This window comes from Phyllopteryx taeniolatus, chromosome 22 (genome assembly GCF_024500385.1).
Source record: "Phyllopteryx taeniolatus isolate TA_2022b chromosome 22, UOR_Ptae_1.2, whole genome shotgun sequence".
Classification (NCBI taxonomy): Eukaryota; Metazoa; Chordata; class Actinopteri; order Syngnathiformes; family Syngnathidae; genus Phyllopteryx; species Phyllopteryx taeniolatus.
The window spans coordinates 4883926-4906464 of NC_084523.1; the positions used below are offsets into that span (position 1 = coordinate 4883926).

The 22539-nt window shown below is 42.3% G+C and overlaps 1 protein-coding gene across 4 annotated transcripts; it reads right to left on the reverse strand.

Moving 5' to 3' along the window:
* Nucleotides 1-131: 131 nt before the first annotated feature.
* Nucleotides 132-12899, reverse strand: nap1l1 (nucleosome assembly protein 1-like 1). Of its 4 annotated transcripts, XM_061762006.1 has the most exons (16): nt 12748-12899; nt 9102-9140; nt 8567-8655; nt 7576-7678; nt 6957-7098; nt 6576-6668; nt 6309-6437; nt 6140-6211; nt 5903-6042; nt 5659-5804; nt 5552-5571; nt 5338-5460; nt 4303-4335; nt 4157-4207; nt 3016-3052; nt 132-1216 (listed from the first exon to the last, which is right to left on the reverse strand). In XM_061762006.1, exons 2-15 carry the CDS (start codon nt 9116-9118, stop codon nt 3047-3049), a joined length of 1164 nt encoding a protein of 387 aa, XP_061617990.1. In that variant the 5' UTR covers nt 9119-9140; nt 12748-12899; the 3' UTR covers nt 132-1216; nt 3016-3046. The 4 variants fall into 4 exon arrangements, with proteins under 4 accessions (XP_061617990.1, XP_061617989.1, XP_061617986.1 ...); XM_061762005.1 differs by lacking the exon at nt 3016-3052 and having other exon boundaries at nt 6588-6668; XM_061762002.1 differs by lacking the exon at nt 3016-3052.
* Nucleotides 12900-22539: the final 9640 nt, after the last annotated feature.

Below are 22539 nucleotides of genomic sequence, written 5' to 3' on the forward strand. Positions count from 1 at the left end.
AAGTTTTTTTTTTGTTTTTTTTAAATCTAGTTTGTTTAGCTTTATATAAAAGGAAACAGCGCCCTCTGTTGATTACAGAAAGAACTTCTACTCGAGCTCTTGACAAGGAATGCAATAATCACCCCAACGTGTCAACTTGGACATGTTTAACCAATTTATTCATGAACATACACATACAGTAATTGAGTAGTACATTAGTATTTTATTTTTTGTAGCATAGTGATTTGCCTCGACAACAGCTGCACGACAGGCAAAAAAAACTGCCATTTCAGCAACTTCAAAAGTCACCCTTCTGGTCTGTAATATTGCTCCTGTGGCCTTATCGGTGGTACATCAAAAATGTGGCGAGGATGTTAAGGGTAGAGAGGAGGGTGGGGGGGTCATTGGCCACATCGGGGGCGGGGGCCTTGTCACACGTTCCGTCGTTTTCATTCACAGTGGTAATGTGTTCCGTAGTCAGTAACTGGAGATACAGAAGGTAAACGAGACGGTGGATGCTACTGAGTCAAAACGAGATGGCCAGTACGACCGCTAAGTGCTGCAGGGCGTGGGGAGGGGATGTCACCAAACGGGAGTCTGAAGCACAAAATGATGGACCCTTGTAGTTTTTGTTCAATTCCTTGAGGGTTTCACCAATGTACTCACCATCACGTTGTTTACTGGAATGTTTTGGTACAGGAGTAAGAAGAACTGTACAGCTAAAGCGCTATACAAAGGGGGTGGGTGGGTTTGATCCGGTCTCATTCACAGCTGTTGTCCGAGAGCAAATGCCACAAAAAGACTCCACAAGAACTAGTTTAGCGGTGAAGATCATGCTTTTTTTTTTTTTTTTTTTTTTTTAAACTTTGTTTTTGTCCTGTCTATTGTACAGAGAAGGGGGGAAAAACAAAAAACAAAAACAGGTCTAGTAAAATACTATATAACGAGCCACACGGTTCAAAGTATTATTACCGTGTTTTTATTAAGATTTTTTTTTTGTAACGAAAACCTTGAAACCTTCAAATTGTCTACCAAGAAAAATACAAAAACATTATAAGGCGGTAAGTCACTAGTTCTTTTTGTTTTTTGTAATATATATTTATATATATATATACGTTTCCCCTGTTTTCTTTTTGTTTGTTTTTTTAATGAAGATGTTAACAGTGCAGTTGGATCCTGGCGGCAGCAAGGCCACGCTTCACTGAGGCTTGCACTCAGCTGGGGAGGCCGTGTCCTTCTGTAAGAGACCCACAGGAACACAACATTGAACAAGCTGAGCAAGACATCATGTACCACAGACAACATCTCTCACTCTTCTACACAATTACTCTAGTAAAAAGCCTAAAAGTAGTAAAGCGGCCGCATTATACTCCTTCGACAAAATGTTGATTGCTTTGGATTTAAGGTGATAGGAATTCTTCAGTTTATTCATAAATTATTCACTCCACTGAAAACTTAATATTTTAAGTTTATTTGAACAGAATGAGCTGTTCCTGATAATTGAATGATCAAATTTAACGGTAATGGATCAATCAACAATGGTTTAAAAATTTTCAGTGCACTTGAGTTATATGCTATATTGAGGCTTAATTTGTATGAGTAGAGATGGTTTTATAAGCTTACATTCGGTATTTCCTCTTATAGTGGCCAGTTTTTATTTTTATTTTTTTTATTAACTGCAACTGCAGAAAAACATGCATATTCCCCCCCCCCCCCCCCTTGAAGTTAATACATAAAAATGTTGACATGTTTCCAGTAAATCCCTACTGTATGCGGGGAAAAGAAATTGATGCCTGAGGCCCACCCAAAAAGGTTTGAAATTGCCTATACATGCCAGAAGATGGCAATGACGCACTTTTCCATTTGACAAGGATATGGCCTGATTAAGGGCTCCTCGCCTCCATTTAAAACACAGTGGATGCTGGCATATTCACAGTTTGGGATTTGCAAAATCCCCTATTCGCTGATTTTTTGGGGGAACCCAAGCCCCTGTTTATTCACCCCACCCAATAGTAATTACAAGGAGCATCAAGTTATTCATGGCTTTACGCTGTTCGCAGTTGGGTTTGGTCCCTATCCGCTGCGAACCATTTTTCAGCCAATAATACTACTCAGCATTCACACAATTAAAACCACATTGGTGGCCACACCAATTTTTTTCCTGAAGGTAAAACCAGACCTATTTGTGGATTTGCTCGTGTGGTGAACAGTGTCAATTCGAGTGGGGGGGGGCCCACAATTGGAGGAAATACAATAATAATTACATGGTTGCACACACGCTTGTCGCTTGGTTGGTAGTTATTCACTTGAGCTCCTAGCGTACATCTAACAAATTTAATTTCAGGCTCCTGCACTTGAAGAAACATGGGAGAATGAATAGCACTCAAATTGTGCAGTTGCGGCCAAATGTGAAAGAGGAAGGAGGGTGGGGGTTATCGAAAAGCGTGCGCCGGCATTCATTAAAGTCTCATCATCGCGGGGATGGGGCGTCCTTCCAGAGGTGATGGCAGCTGCTCAGTGAGTTTTCTGTGGCTGCCTGGCATCCAAACTGAAGATACATTGGATGCTGCTCAACTCGTCAGTTGGCAATTTAGTACGACGACGCAAGTTTTTAATGTACGGCAACTTAATTTTTTTTTGGGGGGGGGGGTTGTAATTCTCTCTGGTTATACGCACTTTGGAGTGATCTGTGAGGAAAGAGGATTAAATTCAAGGATGAAATGGACCAATGATGTTCCACACAACACACACAGCCATCAACAAAAAGCAAACAATGCTGGCAAAACAAAAATAAAACTCGACTTGAACACAAACAAAAAGACGAGTTTCAACATACAGAAATGACACAGGTACAAATGCAGCGCGCACTATGGGTTAAAAAAAATCCCCCAAAAATCCAAACCAGTGGGTTAGTGAGGTCAGGGGGGCATGGCAGCAAGACAGAAGAACATGAAGACAGCCCCAAAAAAATTAAAAAGAAGGTGAAGGGTTGGGGTGGTGATGGTAGTAAGCTGACAGTTGACAAGCTGTACCTACCGGGACAGGGTTATTTTTCTACTGTCACCACTTAAACCTAGTGAGGAAAAATTTAAAGAGGAGCTGACAAAATATGCCAAAAAACATGACCGATCGGAGATGAAGACATCAATGAGTAAAGGAGAACGCAAAAAGCAGAACTAGCATTGTCAGAATGTCAAAGCGCAGCATGCTGGTTCACATGGTGGTGGAAACCTCCAGTAGACCCAAACTGGAGGTAGCAATTTCTTGTTTTGAAGTTGGCAAAAGCGGTGATAAGGACAATTGTGTTCATAATAATAGCAGAGTTGAGCTCCAAATCCCAAACCACTGTTTTAGAGGAGTGCTGCGCATCTGCGATGCATGGAGGCGACAAAATAAAAACGTTTAAAAAGTTTTTTTTGGGAGACTACTTTTTTTTACATTTACACAAGGAACATTTACCAAGGTTTTTGGCATGGGAGTGGCATACATTTGCATTTAGCGACTTGTCCGCTACATGCGCCACATGCACAGATCGGCACACTAATTGTGAAATGCAATTTGGTGAAGTGCTGCCTTCAGGAGTGAAAATAAAATCTAATCTGTTTGGATGCTCACCTAATGGTGGCTGCTTTTTTTAAAAGTACTGAAATGAGACTCCGAGTAGCCTGCTCTTCATTTTACGTCTCGGCTCCGCCCACGGTCGGCATGGCCTCGAAAGCTGTATTGGACCGCCCCTCCAAAACAGATTGATTCCAGTAAGAATATGACTATTAGTTATTAACTATTATTGTTCTGGAGTTCTTTTTTTGTTGTGTTTTGTCAGAAGAATGTCATACCTTTTAAGACACCAATAAGTAGCTTGAAATGGTGAGAAAATCTGCAGATCTCCCGCTATTATTGTGAACACAACTACAAATGTCAAGCGGTTAAAAAGGTTGGCGGTGAAGAGTGGAAGGTCTTATGTGTCTCAATTTAGCCGAGAAGCCAAATAAAAAAAGCTGAAACAATGGAGATGCATTAGTATGGATTCTGTATGTTGAATTGACAGCAGCAGTTCGCGGTCGTCGAGAGGTTTTAATGGCGTGTATGATATGACGGGACGTTCAAACTCATGACCCTGGAAATGTTTTAAGGGCCACAAGCGAGGAGTCGAGAACTGCTTTGCGAGGGACCTCACCTTGGGATCGTAGTCTGGGTCGTTTTCCTCGTCGGCCTCTTCCTCGCCTTCCTAAATGACGCAAATGTAACAACAGGTTTTAATGACGTGCGGTGCTGACGGAACAACGGCGGCCATTTTATTTCCCGACTCATGTGCAGCCTCACCTCGTCATCAGCCTCCTCCCCCTCTTCATCATACTGCAAAACACACAAGCGCATTAGGACCCTGTAATTTTCTCACAATTATATGAAAATTCTTGGAAACATTACACTTACATGAACTAAACAGGAAAGAAATAATTTTCCAGATTTTAAATGAAAGGGATTTAAATAATTACATTTCACCATTAATTTGTGAAAACTCCATCCATCCATTTTCTGTGCCGCTTCTCCTCATTAGGGTCGCGGGCGTGCTTGAGCCTATCCCAGCTATCATCGGGCAGGAGGCGGAGTACACCCTGAACTGGTTGCCAGCCAATCGCAGGGCACATACAAACAAACAACCATTCGCACTCACATTCACACCTACGGGCAATTTAGAGTTTTCAATTAACCTACCATGCATGTTTTGGACATGTGGGAGGAAACCGGAGTGCCCGGAGAAAACCCACGCAGGCACGGGGAGAACATGCAAACCCCGCACAGGTGGGCGGGGCCGGGGATTGAAACCCGGTCCTCAGAACTTTGAGGCAGACGCTCCAACCAGTTTCCACCGTTATTTTTTTTAAAACGCGATACCTTAACATGTATTTTTTTACCATTAATCTGGGGATTCTCTTATATCATTTTAAATTATAATTCACCATTTTTAAAAGGGATTTTTTTTTAATTATACTTTGACAGACTGAATTCTTCAAATAGATTTTAGTTCAAACAAAAAAGTCGCTTATAAAATAAAAGGGATATTTTGGAAATGAGTTAATTTCCACAGTAATTCAATGGGAAACTAGTAAAAAAATTAAAAATAAAATTTTAGGTTTTTTTCCCCCACCTCATAACATGTCCCCAGGAAGTTACAAAATGCCCCTGAAGAAATAAAACCCTATGGGTGGCTGTAGCTACTGGCATAGTTGATGTGAATTCTTAAAAAAAAATCACCCAAAAAAAAAATCTTAATATTTGAGTATTTAAAAACAGAGTTTAAATTTTTTTTTTTAAAACCCAATTTCTCATATAAGCTACATTTGGAGAGGCACTTACGTCGTCATCATCGTCCTCTATAGCTTCTCCCGTGAAGTACAACACGGCCCGGGGAACGATGCGCTCACGGATGAAGTGGCCAATCTCGAAGTCGGCCGCCAGGACCGCCTCGGAGTCCTCATCCTCGAGAGAGATCGAGTGGGACTCATTAGCTTACAGTTTGCTGTCAAATAACAGGTGGTTGTTCACTTTGGGAAGCCCACAAAGCACTTACCAACTCTCCGCTTTCAGGGACTGCGGGGGGGGGGGAGAGCATATGATATAAAAATAGTGACAAAAACAATTATTTGTACCAAGTTACTATTTAGTGCTGAAGCATACCCTCTGGTGGGGTGAAGAAATTGAAAAAGGAGTCGTTGGGGACTGTTTTGGTGACCGTCCTGACTGTGCCGCGGCCCTTGTGCTTCTGCTTCTTCTTGATGGTTTTCAACGTGACGTTCTTGCCCTTCGTCCACTCGATCGTGGAACTGTGGTGCCAAAGCAACAGAAATTCAAGTTTAGTAACAATGAAAAACAAAAACAAAAAACAAGGTTTTTTTTGTTTCCCCCCCCTTAATATGCTCACCCTGTGCACGACATGATTTCGGGTCCATCAAAGGAGAAAGGGTCGTTCTCGTCAGGCTCCGATCTCATTTTGTAGGTTTTCGTCAACACTGCGTTTGTGAAGAAGTCGTTGGGCTCGAAGTGGAACTCTAACCCAAAGCTCTGCGAGGAAGATAGAAAAAAAGTGTGGTCACCGGGCATTATTATGATTATTATTATTAGTTTTTTTTTAACATTCTCAACATTTAGTATCACTCACCATGGGTTGGCCAGGGTCTGAGAATTTCACTTTGATGTCTTGTAAATGTTTGAGGATGGGCTCGTCGTGTTCCTGAACAGAGAAGGAGGTGAGAGCGAGTCATCTTTTGAAAAGGAGACAAGACGCACACGGTGGCCAGCAGGTGGAGGCAAACCAAAGCAGAGTGTACCTGCAGCATGTCGCTGAGCAAGTCCACGTTTTTGAATACGGTTAACCAGAACTCGGGGATGCCTTTGGGGTCCTCCTTCTCCTCATCCTTCTTCTCCTCCTCGAGCTTCGCCTTCTCTTTCATCTCATCCTGCAGCGAGGGCAGACATGCTGTCATTGGCAACACAGCTTTGTTTACATTTTTTTTTTTTTTTTTTTTTTATTAGCAGTGGACACAGAGGAAACAAAGGGAAGTAGGAAGACATGCGAGCATAGATGTCACCTGTACCTGCTTACTTACTGTCAGCTCTTCCTCCTCATCTGCTTTCCACTCGCACTCCTCGTCTGTGGGCTCATACGCTGCTTTGACGATGTCGCTTCTCTGCAAGAAACAAGACCCAAAAAATAAATAAAAATCACAGTTGATTCAACTGAGTCATGACTCATCACTTTTGGATTGATGATACATAATGGTAGTGTCAAAGTGCCAACTTCTCAGGTAGCTGAGGGTAATAAAATAAAACAAATAGCCCTCAACTTGACATTAAATCAATTACTTGAGGTTTCAGTGGGTATTTTGGGATTATTATTACTGGAGATGTCAAAACTAGATAGAATGAACTGATTACACATAAATTAGTTGGGAGAAATAGTAGCGGTGGCGACGTACTTTGTCGAAGAGCGGCTGGTAAAGGGCGGCGTACTTTCTCTCCAGCTCGTGGACCTCCTCGTAGAACGTGGCCTCGATGTGGGCGCACTTCACCTGCAGGTTCTTGAGGGCGTTGATGCGTCGCTTCACAACCTTTGGTAAACTGCACAGAAAATGGAGCAATGCTGAGGAAATTCCATGGAAAACTACTGTTAGGAACCGAAGCTTCTGGATACCTTGAAAAAAATAAAAAGTAAAATATTCTAAATCGAAAATTTTATTTTGGTGAGATTTTATAGCCATGTCACCCCCCCCCAGCCTTAGAAGATGCACTGTAACTCTGAATGACAAATCCAGTCAGCACTCTTATCAAAAGCAACCTAATGCCTCTTCTGATGGAGTATCTAACATCCTTTGGCACGGTACTATTCTTGTGTCCCCCAGGAAATGAAGGCTGTTTTGAAGCCACCCAGACTCAAGTTTCTCTGCAGTGAGGTAAATTAATACACCTGCACTATCCCGGCGCAGGAAATACTTCTTTGGGCCGGGCCAGACCACTTTGGATGCTCCAAGTAGGAACCGTCAAATATGCAGACAAGTCTAACCTTTGCAACATCAACACGCATAAAAATAACCTTACCTCTCGATGTACCCTGATGGTGAACCGTTGAGGCCGTCAAGCCCCTCCTGCAGCGCGGCAAGTATCTGTGGATTCTGCATAAGCTGCTCCGTCAGCTGACGAGCTACGGACACACAGACCGCCATCAGCGAGCGAACAGGCAGACTCATTAGTTCCTATGGTCATCTTTGCGAAGGACTGAAAGGAACGGAAGCTTGGACTGGATGTCCGTTAGCTTCATGAAAACAAACGTATTTGTGTATATACACACACACACACGCATGTTTATTATACTGCTCCCACACCAGAAATATAAGCATGATGCACAACCTGTTGAATTCTTTACATTCAATTTATTCATTTGATTACACAGTGCAATTTTTTTTTTTTATTAAAAAATAAATAAATTGTATTCCGCTATTTTTTTTTTTTTTTTTTATAACACATTCCAACAATTTTTGTTGGTGTTTTGGGGGGTTGATGGAATGGGTTGATGGCATGTCCTTCCATTTCAGTCGGAAAACTAATCCAAGATATCTGTTTTGAGCCACAATAAATTGGAACAAATTAAGCATGGAAGTCAAGGCACCACTGTAATTATTTTAGTTTTAATATAGTGGGAACGACCAGGGTTCAAGTCCCAGACCCGCCTGTGTGGAGTTGGTATGTTCTCCCCGTGCCGCGTGGGTTTTCTCCGGGCACTCCGGTTTCCTCCCACATCCCAAAAACATGCATGGTAGGTTGATTGGAAACTCTTAATTTGCCTGTAGGTATGAATGTGAGCGCGAATGGTTGTTTGTTTCTATGTGCCCTGCTATCTTCGAGCGAGCGGTTCAGGGTGTACCCCTCCTTCCGCCTGAAGATAGCTGGGATAGGCTCCAGCACGCCCGCCACCCGCGTGAGGAGAAGCGGTTAAGAAAATGGATGGATGGATGGATGGTGGGAACGGAACAGACGTTTGAGGTTCCTAGGTAACACCCAACTAAAACACTAAAAACCTTTTGGAGGATACCTTTGCTTTTTGAATTTTCTACCGTCTCCTCCTCTTCCACTTCCTCCACGTCTTCCATATCTGCCGGGTCCATCTCTGCTTGGTCTTTGCTGTTTGGGGGGGGGGGAGAGTCGCAAAAGGAAAGGTCAGCCAAATGAGCAAACACAAGACGCCTTGCTCTCCCTCATTCAGCAAACTAACACGCCGGCCAATCAAGAGCGAGGAACCACTTTTACCGGCGCCATTTTGCACCCGTCGGCCAGAGAAGCCATGCTATTGTTATTGTGAGCGCTGAAACATGAAGCCCTGCCACGGGGATGCGCTTCAGGAATATTCACCATTGCAGCTTCGCCAGCAGGAATCTCATCCGTTTGCCACTTTGCATAGAAGACTATTATATAGACGCTTGTCCAAACGGTAAATATGATGGCAATATTTGAGGTGTCAAATGGACATGGCCTGATATGGATGTGGCTTCAAATTTAGACTTCCCCCTACAGTGGCAAGCAGACATCTACCCTGAAACTGTCAAAGTTTGACAGACACTCATACTCACTTGTCAATGTCTGCCATCTCAGCTCAGTCTCGAGTGATGCTTAAAAAAAAAGAAAGACAAAACAATGAGTAAGGCAGACTTGAACGACACAAACGGGCTGGCTCCCAGAATTATTCATGACATCCCATCATTGTACTCCCAAGTCCAGTGTGACGCCGGCCGCATGGTAGGCAAACTTATTTAAATGCATTGACTGTCTTAAAGTGAGCACATAAACGTCATTATCACCAGAAACTTTAAATTATCATCAGTCTGATATGTTTGACGAGGCAACGACATACATTTTGATAAGAAACTGACTTAAGGCTTCTACTATCATCATCTATGACAGTGTGCTCACAATTTTGATAATTCAGCAGTGTAAGGCTTGTATTTTCAGCCAGTCATATACAAATCTTATAACTTAATTCTCAACAGAAGACGATTAATTTACCTACGCATCTTTTAAACTACATTCCTTGCCTCAGCAGTACAATGCAAGAGAAGGGGGGGGGAGGGGGGCAGACTTCCCGGCTTTGTTGCACTTAAAACAGCAAGCTGGGTGGTTCAGTTTAGGCAGCACTTCTCAGTCAAAAAAAAAAGTGCCAGTCACCTGCACACAAGCAAAAAGCTCAGGCTGAAAACGACCCGTGAACTCAATTTGAATCTTAGGGGGGAAACAAAAAACTGGTAAAGTCATCCATATTCATAGCGCCTGGATCCATTGAAACATAACGCGATACATTCGTGTGGCTCTGTTGGGCCGCGATACAAACAGCAAGCTTGAAAATAGCAAATGCGATGCTACACTTGTACTGTAGCTGTACGGAGCAAGATGATGCAGACATCTTTGATGCGAAGCACCACCATGTTATTGATGGTAAAGTGCTTTAAAAAGGCTTTTAGCAGCCGGTGGAGGATAATTTTTTTTTAATACAGTAATGTTGTGCAAAATGTGATTACCAATGAATTTCTGAGGTTTTTTGGGGGGGGGGAGCTCAATAAATGAGGAAAAAAAACATTTTTACAGCAGGATACAAGCGGACATTTTAACACTAGACTAGGTGATTGAAGTTTATGAGTCAGGATGATTTATTTCAAGATTTCTTTTTTGTGGCGTAAGCAGTTTAACGTGCGTCCACGCTGATGTGCACGGTTTACACTTACAACATGGCTGCAAACAGGAGCAGGATGACAAAAGCATGGTCAGTGTTGCCAACTTAGCGACTTTCCCGACTCTTCTAGCGATTCAAAAAGTGACTAGCTACTTTTATTCCTGCTATGAAACATTAATTTTCTCATTGTTTTATGACATTAACACCACACTTAAATATAGTGTGTGTGTGTGTGTGTGTGGGGGGGGGGGGGGGTTGGGTCTTTTTTTTAACTGATTTAATTAAAAAGTTACATTTAAATTGGATCTAAAGAAATGTTTCAAAAGAAGTTGAAATCCAAATGCACTGAACTAAAGTTAAATACAACTGAACTGTACATGGACAGTGATTCTTTCACATACCAAAAGAGGGAGCCCACACTGACAATCACCGTCTTCTGGCCATCATAGTATTACCATGGAAGCAGAATAGATAGAAACTAACAGAATATGGAGCAGGTGTGGGATTTCATAAGTATGGTTGGGCATCGAGAACCGATTGGAACCAGGACTCACGTTCCGGTTCTCCCGGAACCGTTCAAATTGAAAAATTTCAGTTCCCAGTTTCGATGCCTAGTCCTCCAGCGGCGAAGTAGTAGTGGCGAAAAGCAACGAAGAAGAACGGGCATGACGACGTGCTTGTGCCCAAGGGCAGCGGTGTCGAACAAAAGTGTGTCTTAACTTTGTTCAAATGAATGACCAATCGCCTCAGTGCAACACTTGGAATAAGATTATATTGTGCAAAGGAGTTTTTCCCCAATGCATAGCGTCTGACGCGCTCCGAGCCTCAGCCTACAACGTGCGGCGCTTCAGTGAAGTCAACGCTCAGTCACTTGGGTGAGTGAACCAATAAAATACATTGAGTCCGCTAACAAGGTAACCGCGACTGACACTGACAGCGTTTTAGAGCATTTGGTTCCATCCATTAAAAATAAATAAATTACAAAAAAAAAAAAAAAAAAAAAAACATCACCGGTGCCATGTGAAGTTACTTTTTGTGCCAAAATGCTGCGTTACGGTGCGTACCCTTCAAAATAAAAGGCTACAAGCAAGTCAAGTTAAAACTTCTATCTATATAAACCATTTGACAGAAACAGAATACAGGGGCAGCTATATAGCAACAGTGAAGGTCAACTCTCAGTCAACTGGGTGAGTGAAACAAAATAGTTAAGTTAAAATAACTTAATGCTGTATTTAACTTTTAGCTGAAACAATGAATATTAAGTCAATTGGGTTAGTTCCACACACATAGCCTTTTAGTTCGTAGGTTTGATATTGATACTGGTAATAAAGAACCTCGAGTCAAATGTTCATTTTAGTCTCCGCTGCGGGCTGCTAAGAAAATGGATGTTCATAATTTGGACACCCTTTATTTAAACCATGCAAACTTTTTTGACCCAGCCGCCCTAGAAGAATCGAAATTGAGAATCGTTTGGAACCGGAATCGCTCAAATTCAAACGATGCCCAACCCTATTCATAAGTCTAGACTTCTTCCTTATGGAGCACGTTAAATGGAAGTTATTTACCACAAATAATGTTTTAGAGCCGTTATTGCAAAGTAGAAAATAAATAATTGTAACCCAGTGTAATCAGTCTGCTTTCATGGAGGACTACAGAAATAATATTTAGCGTTGAGGCGGAAATTCAAAAGGATTTGAACAAGTCAATGTCGCCAAACAATCATTTATCAAAATAGTTGACAAATAATTCGCTAATCGATCAGTAATTGTTGCACCTGTCGTAAAACGTTACTTTTGGAGGAGTGCCCCAAAAGCCCTTTTGCTGATCCTGCCAGCGACCACGTGTTGCTCGCTCAAGTGGAGCAAACCATGGCTGACTGCGCGGGGGTGGGGGGGGAGGAAGGGGACAAATCCATGGTGTTAAAAGTGCACATCCATACGATCGTTCATCGATTGGGAACGCACATGGACGCGATTTTGGGTGAACGGCAACCGGGCGGTGTCACGTAACTAAAGCGTGTTCATCACACAGAGCTGCTAGGCGCTAACTTTAGCCGCTAATGGCCTTGCTTTTTGCCCATTGTCGGGTGCACTTAGCCTGTTAGCTTCGCAGTGCTTCAAAAGCACTATGTCTTTTTTTTTTCTTCTTCCGGCGGACATACTTTCACCACCTTCCGCCATTATCTACATCATTTTACGCCATATATTCCTCTGCCGCGTTACCGCGTGAGTTGACATCCCAGCCCACAAAAATAAGGTCAACACCGAAAACGGTGTAAATCCGAAATACGGTGACATTTCTCTCTTTTAATAGTTCTAAGGCTGGTCGTCGTTGGAAGAGTGTGGCGGCGTGACAATAAACACAACGTGAACACATCATGGAGGAGACGCTCGGTCCCAATGGCTGCTGCTGTCTCACTTCACTAGCATTAGCCGCCTACCCACCACTGACGCCGCTTGACAAATGTCCTTTGTGGCTTAATGCAGCCTCGCAAACGGTTGAGTTTAACGCAGGGCGTCGCTGCTAGTACCGCCACGCGCACCGCAGCTTACCGTAGCTCCGTGTCCGGCGACGTGTGCTGGTGCAGGGAGTCGGACGGTCCGCTAGGTGGGAAGAAGAGGGGGGGAAAAAAAAACACTCCGCTCGGATGGCGGTAAAAGAGGAGCGAGAGCCCGCCGCCTGCGCTCATATACACGTGACGTCATCACGTAAACCGCCAGTCGCCGCGGTAACGCTGCAGGTGGGCGGGGCGACGGACAATCAAATCCCCCAAAGGTTTGCCTTGATTTTAGGGCACTTTTCACACATATCTACAGTTCTATCAAATGATTGAGATTTCAGTTGATGGTTAAAAAAATAAATACAATTAAAAAAGATTAGATTTCATTGTATTTTTCATTTTTTTTGTTGGCTCTTTTTTCAAGGCACGGAAATATTAACAATGACTTCTCCCTCCACATAAGACATTTGCAAAAATCTGCTTTTACTTTGGAAAAGATGATCAACATTTTTGCCTATTTTCTGACATGTCACACAGTGGCGTCGCTAGGCCTATTTGTTTTTTGGGGGGGGGGGGGGGGGTCACCGAATCTGTTGTGTCATCGCTGGGTTCAATCTCAACTGCGGTTCACTTTATCTCTCGTGTCGTCATCCACGGAAGAAAGAATACTCAGGTAAAATACAGACACTTGAAAAAGCTACTCAAGTACAGTAACAATATATTTGTACTTCATCACCTTTGCCTAATAGTAGTATATCATCAGCATTGTCATCTTTCCTATGAATGGAAAAAAATAAGTACAAAACATAAGTAAACAAGCTATATAAATCTAAGTTATTATTATTATAACACATATTTAAAAAATGTGGACAGTAGAATGCGGAACATGTCAAGTAGAATATACCCTTTATTGAAAGAAAACCTTATATTAACAATATTAAATCAAATGTAAAATAAAATGCCACATACATACGTACAACATAGTATCAATGTCAATAATATTCATTCTGAGTTGTTTTGAGGAAATTCACCTTAAAAGTTGAATGAGTCTTCCCTGATAGTGAGTATGATTCATACTGTCGACTCATCAAAGCCTGCCCACGTGACAACATTATGGATACCTGTAAATAAATATTTCGCTGAGTCATGCCGACCACTGACAGGGAAAGACGTCGCGGCAGGTAACTGGAGGCGTTCTGTGCGACAGGCAAGGCAAGGACAACAAATCGGCATCGAGTTACAGGACGTCGCCTGTCGATAAGACGAAATCAGAAGATAGCGAGATAAATCCGCTGCTGTGCCACAACTGTACTAGTATTCATCATGGCTTCCATTACAAGAACAATTGTCAGTCAAGGGAGGAACAGCTGGCACGGTGACAGAGGCAAACATCCTGTGGCAATCAACCTGCCAATTGCCACGGCAGTGCCTCCGGTCCACACTGGCGGGCCTCCCTAATGGATTGTTTAATGCGGCCATCAATTGCAAATGGGCCCTTCGTTTGCCACCGTTAAGCAGTGGCGTGCCAGGGCGAATATTATATTCCATTTTACTACAAAACACTTGGTCTCAGTGTTGTTATAGCGCACTGAAAATATCTCCTGACCCACTTGTCATAACCAAGGATACACAGCCACCTAATAAATGGCTTACATCCCAAAATACTGATTAAGTTGTTTATTTAGGGTGCCTCAATCATTAAATGTGGGAGTACTTGTTTCTGACACTAAAACCCCTCCAAAACAGGCTAATTTTAGCAAGGGTTAAAACAGAAGGTGTGAGGTACTGACCCTTGGGGTATTTTGCTGAAAATGAAAGACTCGTGAGAACTGTTTTTACATTGTGAATAAGAGGACAAGCTGTCCACCAAGAATTTTGAACAGCGGTCAGCTTTTGCAGATGTCAATATGAGGTCATTTTTCTCCCTATCAGTGGTTTCTGCTGTATTGTCTGCACAACGGAATGGGTGCCAATCCCCTCATCATCATCTTCTGTAAGGAGAGCAGGCTAGCAGCGGTGCCAATTTAAATATTCATGCTGGACTACCAGCTCCGTTTGACCCTTCCCCTGAACGATGATGGATGGGTCGTCTTTTCTTTTTTTTCCCCCCTCGCCCTACTTGCTCGTGTCAGAGAAAATGGATTATGAGCAGAGCGGGTGATGACGGTCCAAACCTCAGCTGGCTGACTAATCGCTGCGGGAGGCGACGAGAGGAGAGTGAAGCTAATACTGACCACGTGGCCAGCAGCACTGGCTTCTAAAATATAGCCATAAAATGGTTTTACACAAAAAATAGCACCATATTGTAAAAAACATTAAAACAGAATGCAAAGAAATTGGTTTTATACAGTGTAATTACTGTATGTATAGTGCCGTGAATATGTATTTGCCTCCTCCTGAAATTCTCATCTTTTTGCATAAAGTAGTTTCCCCGTGTTAATGTTGAAGATCATCAAACAAAGATAAACGAAGTCAACAAAATACAGTTCTTACATGGTGATTTTATTTATTAAGGGAAAAAAATACTCAAAGCTAACTGGCCTGATGAAAAAAGAATTGCCCCACTTCGTTAAATCATGAATTAACTGTGGCTAATCACATTTTTCGGAAAGCGGAGTCCATTTTCACTGACCACACAAAAACTGACTACCTCCAGACCTGTTTAATGAAGAAATCATTTAAATAGAAGCTGTAAAAAAAATGCCACGACCCAAAGAACATCAAGAACAGATGAGAAAGTAAAGTAAGGGGTTACAAAGCCATTTCTAAAGCATTAGGACTCCAGGTAACCACGGTGAGAGTCATTATCTACAAATAGAAAAAACATGGAACAGCGGTGAACCTTCTCTGGAGTTTCTAGCCTTTAAAAATGACCCCAAAGGCACAGCGACGACTGATCCAGGAGGTTACAAAGGAACCCAGGACAACATCTAAAGAACTGCAGGCCTTCCTTGCGTCTGCTAAGGTCAGTATTCATGACTCAACAATAAGAAAAACATTGGGCAAAAATTGCATCCATGGCAGAGTTCCGCAGCAAAAACACTGCTGACCGAAAAAAACTAAACAACTGAAGGCTCATCTTACTTGGCAAAAAAATAACATCTGAATGATTCCCAAGACTTTTTGAAGAGTATAAGAAGTCTACACAAGCCGTTCAAATACCAGATTTGTGTGGTAATTCAAGTCAAAACATTTTCCACCATTAATCTGACTGATAACCTGTACAACTCAAAAGATGTTTGGCGAAAAATCTTTTTGAGATGGTAAGTCAAAAACAAAATGGTATTAATGTGGTTGCACAAGTTTACACACCCTCTTTTCACTGGGATGTGGTGATAATCAATCACATTCAAAGTCATAATAATGGAAAAAAAGCACACACTTGCTGCCATTTAAAGTGCCTCTTACTAACCTCAACAAAAGTTGAGGTCTTCTAGTAGTTTAGTCTAGTTTTTTGGTTTTCTAGCAGAAGTCTAAAGGATTTGTGCTAACTGATTATTATTTGTAAATATTAATTCCCTTCACTTTTTCTCAGGCCCTGGTTCCAGCTAAAGAAAAACAGCCCCCAAGCATGATGCTCCCAACACCATTTTTCACTGCAGGTATGGTGTTCTTTTGGTGATGAGCAGTGTTGTGTTTGCCCCAAACATACCTTTTGGAATTATGGCCGAAGAAGTTCGTCCTTGGTTTTATCGGACCATAACACATTTTCCCACGTGAGTGGCATTTGTAGGGTGTGTATGAATGTACTTTTATATCCACTGGGGTTGTATTTACTGCAGGGATATCTGATTTAAAGCTACATTATGGGTTAAATATCATTTGAAAGTGACAGGGTTCTTGCCCTGACATGACCAGTTATCATTAAAATCAACTCTTCCCATATGTTTCTTGAGTTAGGATGACTAAGCTTCGTGTTATCCAGGGGTGACCGACGAGTTTTATCTTGTCACTCACTCTCCTGCATAAAGCAGGAGTGCGACACTTTTCCCGGGAGGAGTTGTGATGCTGCATAGGACGGGAGCATAAAGGGGGAAAAATACAGGAGCCCGAGCTCCACTCACCGGGCATGTATATTGAGGGACAAGTGGTAAAATCGAAGGGATGAGTCAGGAGGGTCCTGTGGGAAAGACACAGCAACATCGAGTGAATGTGAGGAAGAAAAGCGATCAAGTGTCGACGCGAGACGGGAGTTGGGTCAACAGGCAGCCGCCGCCTGTCCACCGCTTACACAAGAGGCTTGATAAATACTTAACTAGCCCGTAGCACATGGCATAAACCCCTGTTGCATAACAAGCAGGGGAAAAGATTTGGGAGGCTGACGGGGCAGAGGGAGAGGAGGGAGGGCCAGTGGTATCCAAGGGTTACAAGTCGAGCCGCCAGCTGTGATCCTCTCGGCACTGTCGGGATGTTGCATCACAAAATGACAGGCCCTTCTTCTTCTTCTTTCTGAGCGGTATCAAACGTATTCGAGAGGGGAAAGCTTAAAGGTCGACGCTAAAGTCATGCTAATCGATGACATAGAAATTACCAGCAGAGTTGATTTCTTCGACCAGACATTTTTAGAAGCGTCAAAATATGAGTTACATGTCACAGAGTGACTGTCATGGGTTGACAGTTTTGAATGTAAGGCACAGAATTTTGCTGAAAAGCTTTTATTAGCACTCAATATCATGAGAACACAAAAAGTATCCCTGAAAAACATTAATTTAGATTGCATAAAAAATATTAATGTATGAGTACCACTAAACTGAACACGTCACTGAGTTGACAATGAATTAAATAGCTCACCTTAATTTCAAAGTTTCTCAAATATTGCAAGACTCTTTATAATGTAATTGTTTGGTGGGCCAGATTAAAGAACAGCGGGGGCCATATTTGAGCCCTGGGCTGTACTTTGCCTATCCTTTTTTAGGTGGACACTGAGCTGAAGTCACGATATAGACGATTTGAGGCTTAGTTTCGCCAGAAAAATATGGTTTGTGAACATCGCATGTCTGATGAATTGATGATCTTCCCCAGGAAGAAATGTGATTATTGGTACATAACAGGCACTGATTGCTCAAAATAGAGTGGCTGGGGATGAAAGCAATCCGAATGAGTGAAAACATTCAGGCTATGCGGGGTTAATCGGCCGCTGTCATCGCTGCAAAAATCCCGCCGCCTCCATTATCGTTAATTAAGGGAACTATATAAATAAATAAATGAACGCCCCCACCCGCCTCTCTGGGCTTTATTTGACAGTGCTTAAAAATAGCCCCACGGTGAAATGAAAAAGCCTCATCTTTGTGCTGTCAAGTTGCTGTGTAATCCTGTTAACTGGTGTCACTATACCCTGCGTCGCCACACAGGCCCGAGCGGCTGTTCAAAACCATTGACATTAATCTTTGCTGACAGGGATTTAGAATATATTTTTACAAAAATAAAAGCTATTGAGAACGAATGCGAGTTTGGAACTTTACGGCGTCCGCCTCGGATTCTCTCCCGAGAGCAGAGTTTCAGCAACGGCGCGCTTGAAGTAATTTTTGTATTCGCCTCCATGTCTTATTCATGGCCTCTGTGCAGCCATTGGCGTGTGGCCTATTTACCGACGATGACTTCACCGAACGACTCAAAGAACGGTCTCGCTGGACTATTATTTCTACATAAATTGGTCATAAAATGTGATCTGATCTTCATCTAAGTCACAACAATAGACAAACACTGTTTTCATGAGCTAATAGCATGCAAACAATTATATGTATTCCTAGGGAGAGTATATAAACAGCACTGAACATTCTCCCTTCATTGATTTACCATGGACCGGTGGACATTCGGGCTTTAGAGATACATTCGTGACCCTTTCTTTCCAGGTTTACGCAGCGGAACAATGAATGTACTTTACTATGTAATGTCGCAAAATTGACAGGTTACTTGTTTTGAACTGTACTGACTTAACTTTCAATAACTAGCACCATATGAAACTAACTCCTCGCAGCGCAATTAGATTAGTACGTCTAATCTACTTAGCTGGGCATAACAATAATGTACTAGTGTCCGACTTTTCCATTGATGTGAGCGTGAATGTATTGAGTGTGTACGGTATGCGCCGGGGCCCCTAAAAAGACAGGCTGACAAGTGGGTCTAATACTGAGGTTCAATGAAAAGTGCCGGGTCGGCTCGTTCGGAGGTCATTGTCAGCGGCAAAAGGCAGGAATGCAGTAGGCCAGGGCGGGGCTGGCACTTCGGTGAATAGCTGAATGCTTCAAGCTGGGGGCTGGACATTGATGTGTCTACCACTACACTTTTATGTGTCTACCACTTTGAAGTTGCCATTTTCGAGGAACACGCTGGTAAGAACAAGTCAGTCTCGTGGCACAATGTCGCTATCAAAAAATTTGTACAGGCAAGCGGTATAAAAAAAATTGATGGATTGATGTTCATAATTGTACTGAGGAGCGAGAACACACACTTGTTAATCTACCTAGCATTTGAAGTACAGTTATAATTAACCTTTAAGAACTCATTTTTAAAAAACCTTTATTTAGGCACCATTTTTCATGTGACTTTTATGTGCAATCATTTTGATTGAATCATTGCACGGTAGTTTTTTAGCGCCATGGTCTTCTTTTTGTTGAACAGAAAATTCTGGTTGAATCCCAAATTGTTTTGACATTGACATTTCACTGTATACTAAAAATACACCAGAAATAACAGAGTTCAAGCCGACCTTTGCATAAATCAGTTCTTTCCGAGAATGCCAATGTTCCACATTTTATGTCCCCGGCACTTCTCAAACAAAGGCAATTAAAAATAGTCTCCTTCATGCCCGATATTGCCTCATGTAGCCGCTGCGCTCGGGAGCATCTGTAATGAAAAGTAAGATCTGATGCAGCCGTATGCCAGTCATGTCTGCGAGCATAACCGAAGTGATGGTAAACATCTGATAAGGCGGCGAGGAGTCAGCAGATTGTCTGCCAACCGGAGGAGACAGCGCCTCAGAAATCTGAGTCATCCCCTGGCGTCCTTCGATTGCTCAGCAGGCACCCAGACGAGCCGCTGCCTCCTCCTCTGTTGTTTCAGCCATCAATCGGCGATGAAAGCCAGTGCTAACCGCTCAGACTATTTAAGAGGTCAGAATCGGGCCGATTGATTAAAAGCTAGAATATGCAAAAGTTGGAAGGCCGAAGAGAGAAACCCTGACACGCAGATGTCAATACATCAATGCACTCGGGTTATTTATAGCAGCATGAAGGGCTAATGCGACCTGAGCTTGAAGAGACAAGAGAGACTGTTTACCTGCAGTGGGATTCCCTCTTATAACTGGTTTGCGAACAAACTCATAGCAACTTGCAACCCTAATAAGACACCTTCACCCTTTTGTTATTGTGCCAGTACAGTTGTACCAAGACGTCCGAGTTGAATTCATTCTGTGACCGAGACCGTAACATCACAGCCAGGCTCCCGAAAAATTAAGCTTTTATCTGTTTCACTGTTTCTATTTCACTTGCACCTTTATTGTATTTGAGGATGCAAACAATTCCACACAACTGGAAGAATTCTCAATGAGTGTCTGTTTCAGAATAGGTTTAAGACTGCTTTACATGAAGGTGTTCCCCCAAGTCATTCCTCTCTCTAAAAATAGCAGCACCTCCTCCCAAAGACAAACGAGTGACACTGCCCTCGGTGTCATTTTAGGTAGAACAGAAGTCTAACGCCTCCGAAAAAAGACGACCGGCCGCTCGGCTAATCCAGCTGTGAATGAGAGCGGCTCACTGCAGCAGTTCTTTTCATGCTGTTGATACCACAGACGTGGGGTGGGAGGGGATAAACACGATGCTGAGCCAGCGCAACCTCGCCAGCCATGCTGCACTGCACATCGTTGATGACCAATTAACCCATGGATGCCCAACTGCCTTAACACACCAGCATCCTTCTAGCCACAAACTAGCCGCTGCGATGATTAATAACCCATATCATTACTAAATAACCCCCTTTCCCCAGGTGAGTAATAGCCTCATGCAGCAAAGTCATGTACGCCTGAGGTACAGGAAGTGTCTGTTTAGCAGCCACCATTTCATTCACATGTCAGTGCAAAATAATCAACATTAGTGTGACTGCTTTGTCGCCACAACGATGCCAAAGAGGGTGGTGCCAGTGGTACGGTTACATAATGGAACATGAGGTGTTTCCCCTCATCCTTCACTCTCCATCTTCTCCCTCTTCACTGTCTCCATGGCGACCGCCAAATCTTACATTTCCCCTTTTCTTTCCCTATTCTTCCCTCTCTTTCTCCCAAAATCCCAAAACGCCAGCAAGCTAGCCGTCTGCGTATTGTCTCCTAGCAACAGCGACATTCAGGATCCACCATTTTTTATTGGTGAATGGGAAGCAGTTTTTAATATGTACTATGGCTCCCGTACAGCGTTAAAGTTGTATCTTGACTTACACGTTTTTTTCATTCTGCGACCAAGCTCGTAAATGAAGTTACTCTTATCAATTTTTACCATTGAAATGAATTGAAATGCCAACAATCCATTACAGCCCCCCAACACTGTATTGTATAACAACATTGTCCTGTTTAATAAATGGCTGAAAGTGTATTAGAGAGTGTTCCTCTCCTTATACACATGCGTAATTGCTTATGTTTTCCTCACTGCACTCGAGCAGTGGAGCACCTGAAATTCAAGTTTTGTTGTCGCTTTGCAATCTTTGTACACACACAAAAAAATTCTCTCTACTTGGTTGGTAGGTTTCGAACACATTAACTAGTTAGTGCTATGTGTGAATTTCTACATCCTTTATTGAATCAACTTACCTGTTAAAATTTAGATTGCGTGTGACGTCATGGTGAAAAGTACATCTGGGGCAACGTTGCTAAATGGCTGATTGGCTGAATCTGGAGGGGACCCTAAAGAGGCACCAGTACAAAGCAAAAATAAGATTAACAAGCAGCACAGTAACAGCAACACAGTAAACACAAAACTAAGCCTATAAATAGTACAGACAACAGATTTTTCACACATTATTCTATATTTTTGAATTGTTCCATCAGAGCTATAATACTGCTTTAAATAGCCCTGAAACCCTGCTTTTATAGAAGATCTTATCTGAGCGGCACAGAAAGGAGACATTGTCCTGGGGCCATACCAAGGATCCACCCACTATACATGCATTGTCTATCATGTTTATTATTGTAAACATATTTTCTTCTGTGAATCGCTTGATTTGTCTCTGCCGACATCTCGTGGCCAAAGTGTAGTGCAGCATGTCAACAGGACAGCTAGTTATATATTTTAAAATACAATATACAAAGTAATTTTTTTTGGTTCCATTGTTTTGAGTGACACACTCAAAACTATTATGGCTAAAAATATTTGGAAAAAATTTAAAAAATAGAACAAAGGACTTACCTTCGGTCTGCCCACGCATGGCGAGCACGATTTGCTTGTTGATGTGATTCATACTGAGTCATGTAGCTCACTTTTTTTTTCCTCTTCCTCTAGATGGCTAAAACGTTTTGGTTACAGTTGTATCTATGTTGACACACACAACTTCAGAGCATTATTATGACTTTGAAATATTGTCTAACGTTTCTACGTTTACATAGGAAGACGTACACAAAATTATATCTAAAAAGCAGATTTAAAAATTATTTTACCTGTTATATTAACATGTACATTGGTTACCAAGAGATACACACAACAGAAAAAAAAAATTTTTTTTTACAAAATACAAATTTTGTTCTCGTCTTCCCATTACAATTATCTTGATCTTCTGTATAGGCAACCATAGTACAAAATTTACATTATGTTGCATCATCTCACCATACAATTGTATATTACTCAAAAGAAAACACACAGGA

What these genes read in the sequence shown, in the direction of transcription:
- nap1l1 (XM_061762002.1), bottom strand. An exon ending in CCATCAGGGTACATCGAGAG is followed by an intron (nt 7,099 to 7,575) that starts GTAAGGTTATTT and finishes TTTTCTGTGCAG; the next exon opens with TTTACCAAAGGTTGTGAAGC. An exon ending in CAGACCCTGGCCAACCCATG is followed by an intron (nt 6,043 to 6,139) that starts GTGAGTGATACT and finishes TCTTCCTCGCAG; the next exon opens with AGCTTTGGGTTAGAGTTCCA.